The sequence below is a fragment of the Maylandia zebra genome, linkage group LG17, assembly GCF_041146795.1.
Source record: "Maylandia zebra isolate NMK-2024a linkage group LG17, Mzebra_GT3a, whole genome shotgun sequence".
Classification (NCBI taxonomy): domain Eukaryota; kingdom Metazoa; phylum Chordata; class Actinopteri; order Cichliformes; family Cichlidae; genus Maylandia; species Maylandia zebra.
In genome coordinates this window covers 38049058-38070250 of record NC_135183.1, presented here as the reverse complement: position 1 = coordinate 38070250, position 21193 = coordinate 38049058, and the positions used below count along the sequence as shown (strand labels likewise).

Genomic DNA, 21193 nt, shown 5'->3' with positions numbered 1-21193 from the left:
GACCAGAGCTTGCCTCTCATTGTGAGATAAGGAAGTAAATAAAATGCTCTGTTGTGCTTTGTTCAGTGAGGTTGCTCCACTAAAACTGTCCTGGCGTGCAGCGACTTCCCCAGTGTGTAAATTGTTTACTAGGAAAAGCTTGTATTGTAGCACCATCCACTCTAAAGCATCCACTCTGAGCTAGCCAGTTTGTTTATGTCTGCACAAATAGAGAAGTGGGTTTTAGAGTTGTGTGGAGAACTAGTTCAAGTTACTGGTTTCAGTTTCTTCCAGGTGCGCTCAAACGATAAACTTTTGTTCTTTTTCTTTTTTGAAAGGAAAAGCCCTTCCATCCATCCATTTACGTCTTATCCAGTTCAGGGTAGTGGGAGCCTATCCCATGTCGTGGGGCGAGAGACGTGGTACTCTCTAAACAGGTCCCAGGTCGTATGGTAGGGTCAATTTAGGACTACCAGTTAACCTAACGTGCAAGACTTTGGAGTGTGGGAGGAAGCGGGAGTACCTGGAGAGAACCCACACAGCCACAGGGATCTTCCAGGTCCTTCCTACCGCGAGGCGACAGTGTTAGCCACTGCGCTGCCTCGGAACAGACAGCAACAGATGAATCAGTGCTCATGAATAAAACTGGTAACGGCTGAGATATGGAAGCAATTGCTGAAAGAAAATAATGCCATGTGCTATATGTGTGAGTTTATAAAACTAAAGTTTGGTGACTATTCTGTAGGGTTGTTTCATATCTTCTGAACAAAAGCAAATACAACACAAATCAAGTTAATCAACTCGTAAAGTACCAAATGTTTTCTTTAAAGCATCGTACGCGTCTATAAATGGACCTTGCTTGGGTTGTTTTTGTGTGTCAACAGTTATGTTATTGCATATTAGCTATGGAAAGGTACCCACTGATGCCTTTTCCAGCCTTAGGTCACATTTCACCATCCTCCAACTCACGGACTCTCGAGTATCAGTCAAGTGACCTAAGAGGGTTAAAGAGGTTTCCACACACAGTGACTGACACAGAATAAGTGGCACCGCTTTCTAGTTATTAATAGCTTACTGGACAGTTAAAAAAAAAAAAATTAAAACAAACACTAGTAATCACTTTGTATTCACTCTGTAGCTGCAAATACATTTTAAAAGCCTGACACAGGCTTCTGTTGTGGTGGTGAGCTCATGGTTTAATTGCAAGTAATCCCAGTGTTAAAATGTGGCCGGGCCTGGTCTCCACTTTACAAGTCTCCAGTGTCATAAACAAGCTGCTGTGCCAAGTATTTACCCTACTCAAAGCTCTCTATACACGCTGGCGCTGGGTTCGCGGGGCTCCCAGCCAAGGGAGATCCAGAGCTCAGTTTTAGGAAAAGACCCACTTGACTGTATGTTTATGAGTGTGTATTCTTCTACACGAGGCCTATTTTAGGTTTGATTCTCCTTCTTAGTGTGCGTAGTTTAATTCTTGATTTTGTTAATATTTCATTGCGGTGTTTTAACTTTCTTGGCTTAAAAACGGCAGATCTGCCAGGTTGCAGTTAGGTTGCAGTTTCCTAGTTGTAAACAGACGGATGATTTCCAGTCCTTGCAGTAAGACTGGATGAACAAACTCGACACCAACCAGAAAAGCAAAGGCCACAAATTGCTAACGCTAGAGTTTTATACATAGTAGAGATTAAAAAAGTCATTGATGTAACTCAACTTCCTGTCTACCTACGCTGCAAGCCCCCCAAAAATATCCTTCCTGTCAGAGAAGTTGCATTGCTGCACAGGAAGCACCACATAATGAACTAGAAACCATGTAAAGTAATGTTATGTGCAGTTAGCTATTAGATTCAAGGGGATGGTCATTACTGGATTTTGGGATTAGCTTTGAGCTTCTATTTTAAAGCATGACGTTACATTGCTGTTAAATTCCCATTTTTATTCTTTTCCTTTTATTTTGATTAGAGAGGAAATTTGACTCACAGCAAAGATCCTGTGCTGGATTCAACTCGCGGGACTTTTGAGGAGGATTTCACATTTTGGATTGTTTTGTTTTGGGGGGTTTTCAGTCTGTCTGTGGTCATCATCCCGGCCCCCCGTTCAGTTATGTCATCCTCACTTATCTAACAATACAAGCCATGATGTCATTAAAACTCTGAAAAACAATCCTTAAACATCTGGTGGGAGCAAACAGTCTGAGTCTTCACAAGTGTCATTAAGTTAGTCAGGATCCATAAATATTTCAACCTTTTTCCTCGTTTACACCTTAATTGGTTTGAATGCTACTCTTTTGTTTGTTTTTCTGTCCTTGTTTCATTACCTTATTTTACAGCGCGTATATAGTGGCTGTAGGCTTGCTGTACGTCACATACATACACCACTTCACACAAAAAGCGGTGTCACTTCCCTCTTTCGGTAAAAGACAAACATCCTTCATAGAAAGGGGTTTAATTGATTTCAGTTTTCTTTTCTTCTTCCTCTTTAACCTATAAAAACCATACAAAAACACTTGCAGTTCTCCCTAATAGGATTTATTTTCCCCTCAAACCAATTAAAGTTTCAAAAGTCTCCTTTGAAGTAATATTACGCTCTCCGTGAACAAATTTACATTTCATTTCCAAAGATGTATCAATCTGTCACTTTTGGCTTTGTGAGCATTGAAGGCCGAGTAAATGAACACCATGTGGTTTGATGCTGTTTGAGCGCAGCCGTGACTCCGCTCCAGTTGTTGTTTGGATGTTGTGTTTTACCGGAGTCCTGTTCCGCTTCGGGTTTTATCTGCAGCCTGCCACAGAGAGAGAGAGAGCAGGTTCAGAAAGCTGGAAGCATGCACTCTGCAAGTATTTGAATTATGCCATTGACGTCAGCACAGTCATAAAGTAGACGGGTGCCCTTCCCCTGAAGTATTCCCTTGCCAGCAGGCCTGTTCAGCTCTGTGCAGATGGATTCAAACGCTCTCTGCTTCACAGACAGAGCCTTTTGTTTGGGTATTTGGGAAGCTTTTTGCACTCCCCCCAACCTGACCTGCCAGAAAAACACCACAGCTACTGCGTCCTCTTTGTGGAGCAGCGCAGGAAGCCAGCTTTTTTTAAAAAAAGTCAATGATTAAACAGCCCGCTTTAATAAAAAGCCACCTGATTTTTACCAACAAAGAGAAAAAAACAAGAAAAGCATGCTTTTGCTTATCATTTCTCTGAAACGATTAACCTATTTTTTTTTTCTTCCCCCCAAATCCATGTATCTTTTTCGAAACTGCTCTTCAGTTGCACCGTGAATGTCGCGTGACTATTTCGCTGTTACTCGGGGAGGGAGTCGTATTTAATCTTGATTCAATCAGGAAGTCTTACTTAGCCAGTTTGGATGAACACAATCAATCTTGTCTTGCGTGCTCACCGCTGCCAACAGTCTTTATTGGTTCAATTTGATTTTGTAATGTGGTCTGGCAGGCGCACATAAACACACACGGGCTGGCCCGAAGTGACACACAAGGCATGCTTACCCATCATAAGTAGGCATGCTGTTTGAGGTTATTTGAGGTTTTCTTCAGCTGGTCTTCATATGTTTCTTGAGCCTTCGTTGCACGCAAAGCCCTTCATTGCAGAACCCTTCTGGTGCCTTTCCTGCCCCGCTCGTTAACTCGACTTTATCCCGACCCGGACCAGCCAGAATTGGCTCCGTTTCACGGCTTGCACGCTAAATACAGCCAAGATAATGTTAATGAGACAGTCATGTTTGTCTTGACAACAGTTCAACAACAGCTGGAAAAGTCTCCGGACTAAAATGATTTCTCGCTTGGCCTCAGTAGAATGTTTTTCAGGTCCTGACGCCAAGAAACAGAAGAAGCGTGACATGTGAAGAGAGCCTGTCTAGCTGCAGTGCACATCACCTTGGTGAGGCTGTTTACGGCCCCATTATTTGAAATAAGACCCTCAGGAGTGATATGAGGCCTGGGATGGAGCACGTGGAAGCGGTCCGTATTTTCTGACATGTTCAAGCCGTCAAAATACAAATAACACTAATCGTTTATGACAAAACGAATTACTCCAATTTGTCACCTGAAATGTATTTTCACATGTAGCTCTTCTGACGTGACACTAAATCTAGCAGCAGTAAATGGTAAACGGCCTGTATTTATATAGCGCTTTACTAGTCCCTAAGGACCCCAAAGCGCTTTACATATCCAGTCATTCACACACTGGTGATGGCAGCTACATTGTAGCCACAGCCACCCTGGGGCGCACTGACAGAGGCGAGGCTGCCGGACACTGGCGCCACCGGGCCCTCTGACCACCACCAGTAGGCAACGGGTGAAGTGTCTTGCCCAAGGACACAACGACCGAGACCGTCCAAGCCGGGGCTCGAACCGGCAACCTTCCGATTACAAGGCGAACTCCCAACTCTTGAGCCACGATCGCCCCGCCAGTAATGCATCTCCTGGTAGAGTCTGAAGCTCCCCTCCTGGAAACCCTTTGATTTCTGACTTGCCTTCTTAAATTAGTAGTAAGTACTTTACAGTAGTAAAGCTGTCTATGAGCATTTATTTAAAAATAAAACAATAATTGTGATTACTGAGCATGCACTTTGTTGCTTTTGTGATTTGAAACCCACTCGAGGAACATGCCAGGTCACTGTATTAGCACAGAAAAAAAACGCTCCCAGTTAACCATGGCTATTGTGTCCCAGTTTGTTTGGTTACTTGCCATTTAAAGCGATAGTCTAATATGCTAAAATAAGTTAATTGACTTTAGTACTAAATCCAAAAGAAAGAAGGGAGAGAAGGGCAAATATGATATCATTAAAAAGTAGCTGGTTAGCTTCCCTAGAAATTAACAGAAAGTAACAAAAAGGCAAATGAATGTGTGTATATGTATATGAATATGACTTTATATGACTTTTCTTTTATTGAAGCTTCAGCCTGTGACAAAAGCTAATGTGGAGCCCCTACCCCTGCAGTGTTTGCAAAAATAATATCGTGACTGATCTCATTTCTGAATCGCATGTTACAGCTATGAACACAACTTTAAATGCACCGCAGTTTAATCACACAAGTAACACTAAAGGAACCAAGCTGAGCAGGAACCACATCATAATGGGCACTGCAGTAACATAATAAATAATAAATAACACAGTAGGAGGTTTGGGGTGACAGGGTCTCATCGGAGACAATTCACTGAGTAATATATGAACGATGAGTGATGAAGGCTTCTTCCTGCAGCCTATACACACTATATTCTGCTTCTGTTTCCACTTTGAGTGGAAAAGTGGGGAGGGACAGCTACAGGCACCTGTTGAAAACTAGCAGAGATGTAGGATTCTTTCTTTTTTTGATGAAGTTTAACAAACTGATGGTATTTTTTATCTAAACCTGCACAAAAACAGCTCTTTAGTGGGAAGATGCTTCTCTATGCAATGCACACGCTTTACACTGAGTCAAAGAGGGGCTACTGGGCTGGACCCAAGATCACGTAAACAAGAATCAAGGAAAAAGAGTAGCTTTATCTCTACTGCAGTCAGATATTTGAAATAGGGAAAAAAAGCAGAACACTGTGATTGACCACGTGTCAGCCACGCCCTCAGGAAGTGAGAAGTGAGTAAATCTGTTGGTGTCAAATCAGTCTGGAGGTGTTTTAGAGAGCAGGGTCTTTCAGGACCACCAACAGCTGCTCTATACCCAACACTTCTCATAATCCCTGAATTCAGATGCACCACTTACACCTTTTAATTCTAAGTCTGGAAGCTTCTCTGGAACTTAAAAAGGAGAATAAAGCAGCAGCAGCATCGACACTGACAGAAGTCTGGCTGAGCGGGGTCCCACGGCTCCTCTGATCCATGCAAATCAACCTGAGGGCCAAAGGCCAGTCAGCATGACAATGAGGCTCATTCAGTCTAGTCAGTGCTGTTGCTTTCAATGCAGGAGTTCACCCCAGGTAATACAGACAAAGCCCGGTCTGTGTGCATTTTTTTGGTGGGCATACCCAAGTTTTGGATATATAGAAATGTTAGAAACTGTTGTGAGATGAAGAGAGTGCGTGAGCATGCAGCTCAAGGACAAGACTGTTTACGCTCACAGGTCCTCAGAGCCGAGCTGACAATAAGGCCAAACACACAGCTTCAATGACGTCTGTCTTTTTATCAGCGGGAGAGATACAGATTCGAAACTGTGAAGGTTTTTACATCAGAAAGTGACGAGCGGTCAGATAAGAGGGATACTGTTTGTACGACAAGGCACCTCAGGTCTCAGCGAACCTTCAGACCGTGCCGTGTCAGACTGTCCCTGAGCTCGTTTCACTCCTCACCGTGTACTCCTCACATTCATCTCCTACGTGCGTAAATCACTCCGTGTCTCTGCGAACAATGTGCACGTGACGGAGGCAGAGAAACCTCAGACTTGTGCGTGATTCAGTTTGGAGCAAAGGCCCGTTTGGACTGGTTTCTGGGTTAATGTTACTGTAACTGAAGTTTTAGCCACATAAAATCTTAACACTTGCATGCAAAGATAAAACAAAGTTACTGTCTGGATTAGACTTCGCATAATGGAAGAATGAATTCACTGCAACAGAACTTCTGAAAGAGGCCCGGCCGTCTTCAAAACAATCTTTGAAATTAGGTCACATACCAGTAATACAAATAAATACATGAATGAATGTTCCAGTCACACAGTTCTCATTCCAGTCTTTGTTTTTAGACGGTAACAGCAGCGTAGACACAGAATTTGATTAGCTCTTTCTGCTGTCGTTCCTACGATTCAGCGTGGTCTCTGCTGTAACCGTCCAGCCTTTATGGGGCAGAGTCATCGTTTTGTGCGTTGCTTTTCTTTTCTATCCGGTCGTTCAGTCTGACGTCACTAGCTGTGTCTGGACCTAAACTCCGCTGCAGGTCCATATATCAAACGATCACTATGGCATTACTGAGAGTTGAAAAACTGTCTAAAGTCTTTCATCTTTAATAAAATGATCAGCGTTCTGCTCTACCAGGTGTAACAATTGAGTTTAACATCCAGGCATCCATGAAAACGGAATTTATGACATTTAACGGAGTTAGAAGTTAGCAGGGAGTTAGCTCGCTAGCTTCTATCTAAATACAATATAGCATGTCCTGACTGCTGGGTTTTGGAAACAAATTCAAACGTACAGCTCTGCTATCACTTCCAGCATAAATGAAGACAGAAAACTAAACAGCAGTGACGTTTGTAGGGTTACTGAAGTTGGGCTAGCTGGTATATAATGATGTGCTACGTGACCACTAGCGACACAGCTATGTTAGCATAATATAAACAAGCTAACTTTTTTTCCACTCGATAAAAGTTAACGTGAGTGTTCTCGGTGGTCAGGAACAAATGTAATCGCATGGCAGGATGCTGTAAAAGGACCAAACTTCAGCCAGGAGAACAACTGAGATAATCCATCCACAATACGAGGTTAGTCATTCATATACTGCTGCATGGGCTGGGCTGTAGTTACATCCTAAGGTTTTAAAAACTGAGCTTAAATAAATGATTAGCGATAATAAAAGCCGAGGGAGGGCAACAGTGATCACTGACTGTTTTTAGGAGCTTTTTGAGATCAAATAGAAGAAAATACAAAACATTAAACATGTTAACAACACAAAAGCCATATTAAACGCAGACTACTTTAGGCCTGGAAGTAGGATTCGTCGCGTCATCACTTAACGACCGGATTGTAAATCTCACAGAAATGTGTATAATGTGGGGAGGAATGTATAAGCAGGGGGGATTAGAGCCAGCAAGCTACAAAAATGGGGCCTAGCACTCAAACACGTACACGCTGTGTGGCCCAGTCAAAGCACCTTTGTTATGTTTTGTGGTTGTAAATGACTTTCAGTTTAAATGCAGGTAGAAGAGCCACAAGTCACACTGTTGCACTGAGCTGTACTCACATGCTGTGAAACAATAGGACCCCCGACCCTGCAAAAAATGCAAATCTAATGTTTACTTCCAGTGTGTTGCTACTTCCAATAATGTCTCATTTCATAGATTATTCCAGACTGGATTTGAACCTTCGCCACACAAATTCTGTTTACTAAAGTGAGAAACATTAAACACAGATAAAGAGACGCGCTTGCTATTTTGTTAGCAAGTGTAACAGCTGCATTCTTCTTTCCACCGACAGCCGCGCACGCGAAAGCGCTGTTTCGCCATCTCCACCGCTGTGTTAGGGGAAGGCAGCAAATATAAAAGCTGGTAGCTTTGGCACGAGAGACATGGACGATTACAACACATCAGAATATTTAATCTGTGAATCAACATCCTAAATATGTCACAGTGCTGCTTCTGGAGGGTCACAACCACATAAAAAAGGAACCAGCACGTTTTACCAGCACTGCGTCCCTGAGCAATGAATTTACCAGCTTTGTCTCCAATATAACAGGATGGCTAGAGGTTTATTTTACCCTCCTATCCTTAATATCAAACAGCCGCAGGGTAAGGAAATGTCATCTACTGAAATATTACTCACATTCTGAGTCCCAGTAAATCAGATAAATGTTTGCTAATGAAATACGTAGCCATGATGTCATTTTGTCACTTCTCAGAACCCAGCTTAGAGAAATGTTTTGATCAAGAAATGTATCGAGGTTATGCAAGAAGGCCCCGAAACCACAAACTCCACCACCGCTCTTCGTCCTCCCCTTGACTTTTCAGATTTCTTGTCAATGACATTTCTGTGAATGTCAAGCCAAACTTGAGTTTGTAAGACCTCCAAATGCAGCGCTACCCCCCCACCTCAATGTACCATCTCTGGTCTTTGTTAGGAAGTGTTGTGTAACCGCACGGAGGGTTTCAGATCAACTCACTTTCTGGTAAAGCAGGAGATGAAGAAAGAGAGTGCCTCAGTCTCTCTCTTGCTTTTTTTCAGCCATTTACAAATCCGGCGCTGCTGCCAGTTGACCAGCGTCAAAGTTTGGCTTCTCTTTAAGTGCGTGTGTGGTCTGTTTACGCTGGTTCACTAGAAATGTGGGACGTCACCCTTCGAAACCTGAATGTTTACACGGGGAATTCTTGGTCAACGAAAAGCAGAAATTAGGATGGACTGAGCAGGTGTGGGGAGGGCTGGTCCTCAACTGACCCCTTTAGTCAGAGTGGGTTTTGTGTCCCAGCGTGTGTCAGTGCTTGCTCACAATTAAGCTAACAGTCTTCCACATAGATGCTGGCTGCTGATAATGCGCTGCAGCTGACATGCCCTGCTGCATCTACCTTTGCATCACGGGCAAACTATCTCTATGCCCATGGGAGGATGACAGATGCAGCTGTCGCTCACACACAGGCACAAACACAAACAGCTTTAACAGCTCCTGTCTGATGTCCTGTGGGCACAATGGTCCTTAAATAACCTCATTTGAGTGTGTGTGTGTGTGTTTGTGAAGAAATCTCCCATAAAATGTGGAGTAAATAAACCAACAAAATGTTATTCTTGTGGAGGAGGTGAGTGAATTTAAATTGATTTTATGGGGAAATCTGAAAAATTATGCTCTGAAATGCTAATAATCAAATAAAAGACAGATCTAAGAATTATAAAACATTTTGGAACCGGCGCTAAAATGCACGTGAAACAGGGAAAGGAAAAACAATCATTGAATTATGGATTGACACAGTAAGAGGAATGCTGGTAACATTAAAAAACAGCCCATGTGTTCTTTATTTGGATTTTATTTTCTGTTCCTTTTATTTCTCTTTATTTCATTCACTCTTGCCCTTTTCCTGCATTTTCTCGATTTTAATGTTACCTCGGGCTGCTGATTTCGCTGGATTTAGTGAAAAACAACTAAAAACTTTTCAATATTAAATTGAAACCGAGACAGAGAGTGCTGACCTCAAACCCCCCCCCCCCCCAACCTTTCCTGCCGGCTCCGCTTCTCTCAGATGGAAAGTACTTGTTTGTATGGCAGTGTGTGCGGTAACAAGACATCTTAGCCATCAAGTGTGCGTGTGTCACTGTGTTTGTGTGGCTGGACTGTACATATGTATTTTCCTGCCTGCCCCTGTGGGACAAACTGTAGGTCTGAGCACTGATCAGAAAGGTCCTTGTGTCGGGTGGAGGCGGTGGAAATCCCCTCTTGTATCGTTGTGTGTGTGTGTGTGTGTGTGTGTGTGTGTGTGTGTGTGTGTGTGTGTGTGTGTGTGTGTGTGTGTTTGGAGTGCTGTTTCCCTCAGTCCACCCAAGGCCATAACTGGAGTACTTACTAATATATAGTGAGTGCACATGCCTCTACTCTTAATGTGTTTTCATTATCACCAGTTTTTCTCACCAATACTTTTTACCCATTATGACAAATCATATTTTAACCTTATACCAACACGTTTGTGATTTACTGCTTGTGTCTCATCCATCTAATTAGACCTGACTATAGGTGTAGACCTAAGATCCAGGTTCAAACTGACCTTTTTTTTTCTTTCTCATTATATCCTATATTTACAGTGTTTAATACGTCTATTAGACCACCAAAATTAAAAGCATTGGTAATTAACCAAATTATATTTAATGTTTGTCTAATGGTTAGTCCACCAATGTGTACAGGCTGTTTAATTGAAATGATATTTGAAATGTAAAAAAAGTTGAAGTTTACAAAAAACAACAAACAAACCCTGAAAAACATAATAAGGCTTATTATTATTTGTATGTTGCACTTAATTACTTCTTGATTAATTTCTGACTTTTTTTTCCTTCCATATGTTCAGGAGAGAGAAATAAGGAGATGGATGAATGGATGATGGAGCGGTAGATGGATAAATGGATGGGTGGATGGATGGTTGGATGGATGGATGATGATGAATCAGTAGATGATGGATAGATGATGGCTGGGTAGACGGATGTATGTGTGGATGGATGGATAAATGATGGACGGATAGATGATGGATGGATGGGTAGAGGGATGGATGGATGGGTAGATGGATGGATAAATGGATGGATGGATGATGATGGCTGGGTAGATGATGGATGGATCGGTAGATGGATGAATGATGGAACTTTTCATATGAATTTAAAATAGGCAAAGCCAAATAGGAAGTGAAGTCATATTGCGGAAGCTGTGAACTTGTCTTGTTTTATGGTCGACTAGTCTTTTTTATTAGCTCGATTTCTATCTGAAGTAAAGTATTCTAAGCATCGGTGCTTATTTTTGATAGCTGTTGGAGCAATTTAAATATTTTTGACATAAAACTTAGAACCCGAGCCAAATATTTTAGTTCTTAGCAAATAAATCTTTAACAGGTGGTTAACTGGGTCCTTTGCTGGAGGAAAGACTGGTGATTTTGGCCTTGTTTTCCAGCAGGCCAGGGATCAAAGTAAAACCGTTATACAAGTGTTACAGTTCTGTGGCTCTGGCACCTGCCTCAAAACTTGGATTTAATACATGGAGACCTGCAGGTATTTGGCCTTATGGCTGGCTTTAGGGCCTGACTTGCTGAACTAGATCTTGAGACCCAGTTTTGTGTGTTTTGAAATCACATCCTGAAAGTGATTTTTAGATCAATCCAGCCATGGCTGTTTCTCTCTGATGCAGCTTCATTTTCACTCATCATTACTGCTACGACTTTGGACAAATGTTGAAATACCAGTCGAAAAACTTCTACTGTGGTTCTTGCTTTCTGAGCAGAGTTTAAAAGGTCAAAAGAAAAGACCGTTCCAGGGAAAGGGACCTTTCTACGCTCTTCAAAAACACAAACCACCTCAAAGATGTTGGAAATACTGGAGAGCAACATCTCAAATAAGTGTAAACCGTTTCAAGATCAGGCAGTTGTGGCATTAAACTAAACACACACACACAAACACACACACTCCCTCTTTTTCTTTCACTGCCCTCATCAGAGTGAGGGAAGGCTGTGGGCAAAGTGCCAGGTGCCTCTCATGTTTGGGAGAGCAAACAGGCTCGTGTCTTTGATGGCGAGGAGATCAGAGCGGGGGACGCATTCTACGTGGCCGCGCTAAGGTCGCCGCAGTGCACACCCTGCTGCCATGTTGTGCTCCGCAGCTAGGCGACCCGGAGTATACACAGTGAGTGGGAGAAGAGTGTGTTTGTGTGTGTGTGTTGGTTCAACTCCACCAACCAACTCATCGCACACTCGCCTTTGCTTTCCAAGACACACTCACTCCAACTCTGACGTACAGTTTGCAGTTGTCTGAAAAATGGTTAAACCACAGGAACAGGGTCGGAGCAGTGACTCCCAGGCCAAGCAGGAATCTCTCAGCAGTGGTGACAGCACAAACCTTGCCTTGACTTTCTCTGTCTGTCATCATAATCCCTCTCTGGACCAACTTCATGTGTGCTTTGTAGATGTTTTTGTTCTTTACTCAAGATTTCTTTTATTATAATCCTTCTGCTTTATTTGACCAACATATTTAAAAAGAAAAGAAATAAAAACAACCTAAATGGTAACAGCACAACAGCATTAGAAATGTCACTGCATTTCTGGTAAACGTAACGCCAGTGCCAGTTCCTGTCATTTTATATCTAGGGCGCATTTTCTGACTGCTGTGGTTGGACCTTCAGCCTTCTTCTTACGTCCTAGAAAGCAACAGTGACACATGTTTTGCAGCAGTTGTTATCATTTTTTTTTTATGACTAAATGAGTGATTAAAAACATCCTGCGTCAGAAATGATGGGCTCATCACGAAGACGTGTCCGATGCCACCGTCTGTTGTCGATGATCAAAAATAAAATAATTAGTGTGATTAAATATTTCTTAATCGGTGGCAACTTTACCAGTTAAGTCAATGCATGTTTTTAATGGTACAACATGTGCGCCTCTGCATGTGTGTTTAGGTTTCGAGGTGTCTGTTTCCTGTGAGATGGGGTAAAGTTTGTTTGTGAGGTGGGGGTATCTAGTTTCCTGTAATAGGGCGGTTGACTTTATGTAAATAAGCTGAGGGCCTCAGATTGGGAGATGACGTTTGGGGGGTTGGGGACTCACACAGACAAGTCGAGTGTGTGACAGAACGAGGTCAGGTCCTGGCTTTCTCTCGATTCCACTGACAGCTGCGAGTCCCAGCAGCTAAAAAACCTCCTCATGACGAAGGGGCGCTACAACCGTGTCCCACCTCTAGCAGTCCCCCCTCCTCAGCAGCAGGAACCCTGAGCGAGACCCGTGGGTGGACGGTCCCTGGGAGTGGCTGGGCAGCGTTCGGGCTCCATGTGCTCTGTCTGTTCTGACTGCGTGTCTCTGTGTGCCGGCTGTTTGTTGACAGATGACGCGTACCAGAAACTGGCCATGGAGACAATGGAGGAGTTGGAGTGGTGTTTGGACCAGCTGGAGACCATCCAGACCTACCGCTCTGTCAGCGACATGGCCTCCACCAAGGTATGAGAGGCTGCACCTTTCACTGTTTGCTGTTATTGTGTTTCATCATAATGGGGGCAGTTTTGTGCCATCACACTTGTATTTCGAGCAGATAAATCCAAGTCCATGTGTTGCAAGTGTTTATACAAAAAAAGGGCTCCGCTTTTTAGGGGAGCTCTCAAATCTGACTAGCAAGGGAATCTGCAGGAAGCATTAATCCTTCAGCATAATAAACACATGAAGGGCGGTATACAAAATCCAAAGATGCTACTGCTGAACTTAGCATGACCCATCAAAGTAAACAGCGTTAAAAGTTTGAACATAAACAGAACAGTAATGAGGAGGAGATTGGTTTGGCAGAGGGGGCTGAGATGAGTGCTGATTGGATTAAAAGGCCACCAGCTCACTTATATGTCCTATTTATCATCAGATTTGTTTTCCTGAGCAAACATAAAACTCTCCTTGTTGAAAAGATGGTCTAACAAGCAGGTGTGTGTTTTTTCTTGACCGGCTGTGGCTCTCTTTCCATCTTAGCTGACTAACTTTTCCACTGTCCGCTGATTATTCTGTTTCTTCTGTGTCACCGATTGCGTGTCATGTGCAGTGAAGTTCAATGCCTGGTTTTTATGTGAAGAGACAGGAAGTTGAAACAATGGTACTGAACCACATTCAGCTTAATAATCACTTGTTGTATTGCGCTTCCTGTGCTCGTGTCACTGGATTCTCGACATGATATCTAAGAATTATTAGGTGGCATCCATGACTGTGTGAGTCATGGTAAGTTTGCTCACTTACAAAGAAATGGCTGTATCATTTTCATGGAAAGAGACAGACATACAAGCAAAACATGACTTACTATTTGGTGGTGGACGAACCCTTGTTGGGGTAAGACGTTTCTTTTTGTTGGTCACCAAGTTTGCAAAGATTTCACGAGGGGTTTTGGCCCACTCCTCTTTACAGAAACTCTCTGAATCCTTTAGGTGTTGTGGCTGCCGTTTGGCAACTCGAAGCTTCAGCTTCCTCCACAGATTTTCTAAAAGACTGAGGTCTGAGGCTAGGCCACTCCATGACCTTAATGTGCTTCTTCCTTTCCACTCCTTTGTTAGCACACCCCGTGTGGCAAGATACTGAAAGGAGCTCCAGATTGAGCAGTTTGGTCATTTTATACTTCTTCCATTTCTGAATAATGAAAGCTCATCAAACGTTTTGTACCTCAGTTCCAGTCTTGAGCATATCTAAGGCTTTGCCTCTGACCATGTCCTTGGTGGTGGCGAGGTTCGAATGGAAGAAACTGGTTCTGGTTCTATAAACATGCGTTGAGATGAATGATTGATCCTAATCTGTACACATGGGCACGCAGCCAATCTGTGGGAGTCCGAATCCTAGCTGGGTGGTAGGGGATAAAATATTTATTTCACTCACTAACATGCAAATCAATTTAAAACTTTTATGTAATGTATTTTCTCTGGATTTTTGGTTGATATTTTTTGCTTCTCTCCATTAAAACGATACTACCATAAAAATTAGAGACTGTTCGTTTCTTTGGAAACTTACAAATTCAGCAGGGGATCAAAAAATTATTACTCGGTCTATAATTTATTTCTCTGTCATTAGAATCTCTGCTGCTATTACCTTAAGGGCTGTAATACAAAACACATGGTCTCATAATTGCCTCCTTTTGGCCTTTGCATTCAGATGATGTCATGGATATCAAAGCACGGTTTCCCCGTTACGACAAGGTTTTACATCTATTCAGTTTTGTACTTTAAGAATTCATCATTCAGAGAAAATGATCAGACCTCGCCTGCGGCTTGAAGTATCCAGTCAGTCCACAGATGTCTGTTTTTAAAATGGTTGTCGATAGAGATAATGTGGTTGGCTGCCGGACACCAAAGTAAATATGTCTGTGGGATTTAAAGGTAGGAAGAGTTCATGAGTCACTGGATATATGGCCATCACTGTTAGAGATCTAACCTGGGCAGTTTTATACCGTAGACTGCCACAGAGATCGGCCACTTGGAGGAAGCTAGATATTTACATTTTTTGGTCTTTTGTTTAAGTCCAAACCACAGAAAGCTGCTGTGTGTGCGATGAGTGTAACTTAGCCTGAAAAACCCTGTCATGTAAACATGTGAATCAAGAGGAAAGCTTATTATTTCTCATGAAAACTGGACAACAGGATGCGAGTGATCCAGCAGTGGGTCAAACACAATGAACTAGAGAGGAAGACAAAGAACACGTGTGTGTGTGTGTGTGTGTGTGTGTGTGTGTGTGTGTGTGTGTGTGTGTGTGTGTGTGTGTGTGTGTGTGTGTGTGTGTGTGTGTAAGGGATCCTCGCAGACCCCTGGGCAGAGTTACTCTCTCTTCCTGTCTCCTTCCTGATCTCCTGCTGCTCTCTCTATATGACAATAGCCATCCCAACATACCCATTTGGACGGTTAATGGCCGTGTTTATTTATCCTATTGCTGCCGTCACACATCCAGCACTGACAGTAAGCAGGAGCGGTTTCACTTAGGTTGACAGAATCACTGCAGAACTACTGGAACAACTATTCAAACAGTCATTTAGACATGAAAGCAGGGGTGACAGACCAAACACAGAAGACAGGCAGAGTGCAGAGGAAGTCGGAGCATCCATGCTTGTACAAACGTTCTTTAAAGAAGCTGTTGGTTTGCATCACTCCTCAGCTGCGTTTCAGTTTAGCCTGAAATCAAGACTGTAACTGTAGGACTTTTGCAATCGTAGAAAACTTTTTTTGGATCGAGACGAACGTTATCTGTAGGTGATGATTGAATACAGGAACTTCACCAACTTGAAAGATTCCCAAATATCCCAATAAGGGAAAAACGAAGGAATGGTTTTGCGCTGCTTTTTCCAGAAAACATTACACCTACCCCTCGGTCTGCCAAGATCATCAGACTGTAACACAATGGAAAGCTGACAGCACTTCCACTTGAGCAGATGGATGTAAACTGACAGGTGTGGCCATTTATCGTTGGTCAAACGAAAGAAAAGTAGCTCTCTAAATTGTACTTTCTTATTTTTAATCAGTTCATACTGAACTGTATTTCTTCTTTAAATGTGGAGTCTCCGCTGCGGTCCACAGCGCAGCGTATCAAGTGGCACAATGTGCTTATTATGCATTATGACCCTCTCTCACAGATGTGACTTTGGCAAGTGGGTGAATGTGCCCCGACACGTAACCGTATGTGCACAAGATGCTGATAAGGAGTCGCCCATCGAACATGTGCCGCATGTATACATGCCTGTGTCTACGTGAGTGTGCGTGCAGCTGGGTGTCCGTACCCACAGTAGGCTAATCCCCTCATATCTCGGCAGTCTTGTTTTTACAGTAAACTAAAACATTGCACAACTGCAGACCCTTTGTCAACTTGGCCGTTACACCCAACGCGGCTTTGTTAGCAAGAACATACCGATCGGCTCATATGACCCCCGCAACTTCCTATTGTATTTAGGATGGTGGAAAAACTGTTATCCAAGCTGTGGCAGAGTATGAAACATGAGCACAGGGGAGGTGAAACGCAAGAAGATGCGATCGTACCTCCAAGGTGAAGTGCAGGCAGGGGCTGATGCTGAGCACTTACAGTACGTGACTGTCCCCTCTGTTATGTATGGTTGACATAGACGGGTCAAAGTCTGTTGTGAGTTGGAATATGCTCCTTCCAGCACTGCAGACTCTCTGTTGTGTGAAAATACAGCTTAAGCATCTAATGTCTGCTTGATTATAATCAGTTCTTTTTGTCAATATGGGGCTCAAGATCATTTAACAGAGTTACTCACAGATTTAAAAGAAAACTTAAAAAGAAAATCAGATTTAGTAAACTTGAAAAAAGATGAAACAACTGTTTTTTTTAATCATGCGGATTTCACTGAACTTTGGGAAGTGAAGAGAAGATAAAGATTTTATCCCAATTCTGCATGAGCCAAAATTATAATTGAAATGGAAGTTTATAATTGACTGCACTCATTTGCGAAACGTGATGAATTTGCTACCAAAAAAGAAACAACTGGTTCCTGCTTTGAAAAGGTGAAAAGCTGCTGCTTTTGTCCAGTTCATATACTGTATTTTCCGCACTATAAGGCGCACTTACAATCCTTTAATTTTCACAAAAATCAACAGTGCGCCTTATGTATGAATTCTGGTTGTGCTTACTGACCTCGAACTGATTTTATGTGCTACACGGTGCACAGAAATCTGTCAAAACATGTTTTACTACGACTTTGGTAGCTACGAAGCTGCACCAGATTGTCGGTGCATTACGGCTACCATAGCCAGGAGCCTCGCGGAGGAATCTGGGTCCTAAACTCCATCCGTTCAGGTACCAAAGTCAAACGAACACTGCGACATCACTGAGAGTTAAAACTGTCTAAATTCTTTCATCTTTAATAAAATGATCAGCGTTGCTGTTTTACCAGGTGTAACAATTAAGTTTAACATCCAGGCATCCATGAAAACAGAATTTATTACATTCAACGGAGTTAGAAGTTAACAGGAAGTTAGCTCGCTAGCTTCCACCTAAACATGATATAGCATGTTCTGACTGAGAGATTTCTGAAAAAATCAAACGTACAGCTCTGTTATCACTTCCAACATAAATGAAGACAGAAAACTAAACAGCAGTGGCGTTTGTAGGGTTACTGAAGCTGGACTAGCTGGTATATAATGATGTGCTACGTGATCGCTAGTGACACAGCTATTCTAGCATAGCATAAACACAGTGAAGCTGGAGGATGAACGCTAACTTTTTTCCACTTGATAAAAGTTAACATGAGGGTTCCCGATGGTTAGGGACAAATGCAATCGCATGGCAGGATGCTGTAAACGGACCAAACTTCAGTCAGGAGAACAACTGAGATAATCCATCCACAATACGAGGTTAGTCATTAATATACTGCAACAACATGGGAATAGAGCAGCTGCAGAGAATTCAGCATCAATGAATCAATGCTACGGAAGAGGAGGAAGCAAGAAGAATGAGCTGAGTAAAGTTTGACTTATCTGACTGTTTTGTTTCACTTAATGCGCCTTATGGTCTGAAAAATACGGTATGTGCATTAATTCATTAAGTGTTTTCTTGGTTATCAAAGAAAGCTCAAGGAAAAATGAATCCCTATCCCTGAGCCTGAGATGATGACATCATCATCCCCCCAATACAAAATCCACAAACACCAAGCAGCAAATTACTGCATCTTAGAATGAATAATGAAACCATGAAGAAATCTGATGGAGACGAGCACGTGTAAAGGGCTTTTTAAAGAGCCGGTCACCCGAGTAGATTTAACAGTGACAGCAAAGCTTCGGAGATGTGACTGCCAGCTGCAAGAGCGCTGAGCAGCAAGCAAGAGGAGCAGGGGGGGGAAAAGGCTAGAGGCGGGACTACCCCAAGAGGGAGTGTGTATGTAGCAGAGGTCTAACACAGTCATTGCTCCACAGACACAGGGTGTGAGGTAGAGCCTGATCAGACCTCGCAGTCCCGAGTGAGTCACTAGAGCTGTGGCGTTTCCCAGTGTCAGAGAGCAGAGGCTTGGTCCTTTTACTCATGCTGTAGTCAGACTGAGACTGAGACACTTTAACGGACGGCAGCCCCACTCTACCCTGCACTTTACACACAGCAACATGGGCGCCTGTTGCTTTGACAAGAAAGAGAGGAAATTAGGGAAGCTGAACGGTTGGAGGAAGGTGAGTTTTGTTATTTTTATAATTTTATGCTGGTAGACACAGTTTGTAATCATTCGCCATTCGGTGAGATTTCCTGCCTTGCTTGGACTTAAAAGAACAGATGTTTTGTGGCTTGCTCAAGCTTTTTCTTGCACTGAATGCTATTGGATATATATATATATTTTAATATATTACATACACATTGCTTTTTCATACACATTGTGTACTTATATGCCCTTTGATCCTGGTGGAGTTTGGAGCGAATTTTAGCAGCATTTTATTTCAAGTCTGCACATGATTTCACTTTGGAAGCATGTTGGGAGTATTTATTGCCGCTTCAATTTACTGAAAAGTTTGTCCTTTGAATATTAATTTTCAACTCATGGTGGTCAAACCTGCCTTCTGCATTTGCCTCGGGGGTCTTTTATGCTTCCTTTGCTGCGTATTCCCAAATTGTTTCTGTCTGTGGAACTAGATAACCTTTACTCCCAGAGAATCAAACTCATGAGAGATTTATGGTGCTTCCAGATAATTAAGCGCAGATGTCGTTTTGTTCTTCCTGGCCAAATGCCAAAGCGATTTCTTTAGTTTGTAAGTGACCTATAAGTGACAATAACCAGTATTCACTGTAACTGCATAGTTACTGCTTATAAAAAGTTCAGCTTTGTCTGCTTTTAATGTCTCCAACTGCCTAAAATGAGGGAAGGAGCCACAGATTTAAATCACAGGAGGTCCAGCGGATGGAAAGGAGTGTATCTTAGCTGGGTACCAAAGACTTTTTTTTGACATAGGCCAAAACACTCAGGTTGTCTGACGAGAGAAGTAGTGGTGAAGTGCTCGTAGCTTGGGTGCACAGTGTCGAGAACACATTTCTGCAATTCTTTATTTTGCCAGAAGTTAGGAGGAGAATTTAGAACAGACGATTTGAGCATTTCCTGTTTGTTTTTTTGCAGCGTGGTCTTTAACAGAGGGTTGCTTTCTGCTTTCGAAGCAGCCCCGACTCGAGCTGAGCATTGCAGCCTCGAGCCTAAAAATAGTGAAGCAAACTACATCTGAGGCTGTGATCACCAGGAGCGATTAGAATCAATCAGTCGGCTTAAAAGCGATTCTCCTTCCCATCCTTTTTTGCTCTCGAAACCTTCATTTTTTCCCCCCTCTATATTTTACTGTACGGGACCACAGATGCATGAATACACTCCATCTCTCACACACACACGCGCACACACAAGCATAAGCGAGTGAGTCAGAGGAAGTGAGAGGTAGTCAGGCCGTCTCTCAGAATTGTCTGTATCTCTAACCAACATACGCACAGTTCATACGTAGGTAAGTTTCCTGATCTTCTCCGAGTTATGTCACTACCCCTCCGCGCCGCTGTGCCGATTTTACAATCTGGCGTCACACGTTTGCTAAACCGAGGAGGTGATTAACCGCAAACGCTGCACGTTTGCTGGTAAAGGAGATGGTTGCACGAGTTATAATCAGCAACGCTGCATGCATGCTGTGAATATGAGACTGTGTTGAGAAGCATAAAAATCACGATAATAAATAAAACTTGCAGCTCCTTGCAAATCCTGAGTGACTTAAATCAAGAAATTGATTACTTTTAAAGTGTGTTTCGCACCTTCACAGAGGTGCAAAGATATTTACAGATTTAGCCATAAGTTGTAAATACCAGTACAGACTGGGAGCCCAGTACTAAGTCAAGACTGACCAGAATGGGTGTAGTGCACCCACTAGTGGCTCAGAGACACAACTTCAGTCTGAACCACTTCAGGCGCAAATGGGTAACGAGACAAACTGGAAAATTTCAGCTGATTTCAGCAACACCAGAGAGTTCCAGTTCAGTCATCCTCTAAGCTGTGGTGCAAAAAGATCAGAACGATGAGGAGAAACAGTCAGAGAGTAACAGACACGATACCCTGAGGCTGCAGCGCCAGCTCAGATAATGGAAGCACGCTGATGTTGCGTAAGATCAGTCTCGTGTCAGAGGGAGACTCCGTGTCTGCCTTCCGGTCCACCTGTCCGCCTCGCCGCCCTGCACGGCGAGCTGTCCGATGGGATCACGTCTGAACGGAGGGGGCTCTGCACGAATGCCCCTCCCTCCACCTCTCATTGATGTACCACGGGCTCCATTCACCTTCCTTCCCTCTGTCAGAGCACCTCTCTGCTGAATCAACCCACCCACCGAAAGCAGGGAGAGAAGGGGAGGAGTAAGAGGTTAGAAGACAGAGATATGGAGCTTAAAGCGAGA

The 21193-nt window shown here is 43.0% G+C and overlaps 1 protein-coding gene across 4 annotated transcripts in view; it reads left to right on the top strand.

Annotated features, from left to right (window-relative positions):
* The window catches only part of pde4ba (phosphodiesterase 4B, cAMP-specific a), a 211951-nt gene that overhangs the window by 178757 nt on the left and 12001 nt on the right, over positions 1-21193 (top strand). For 3 of the 4 annotated variants that reach the window (XM_004553843.3, XM_004553844.4, XM_004553845.5), the window contains one exon: positions 13170-13282. In XM_004553843.3, coding sequence (XP_004553900.1) covers positions 13170-13282 — 113 coding nt within the window. Of the gene's footprint in view, positions 1-13169; positions 13283-18704; positions 18964-21193 lie in introns of those variants that run through there. The other variant, XM_076875738.1, reaches the window with a different exon arrangement.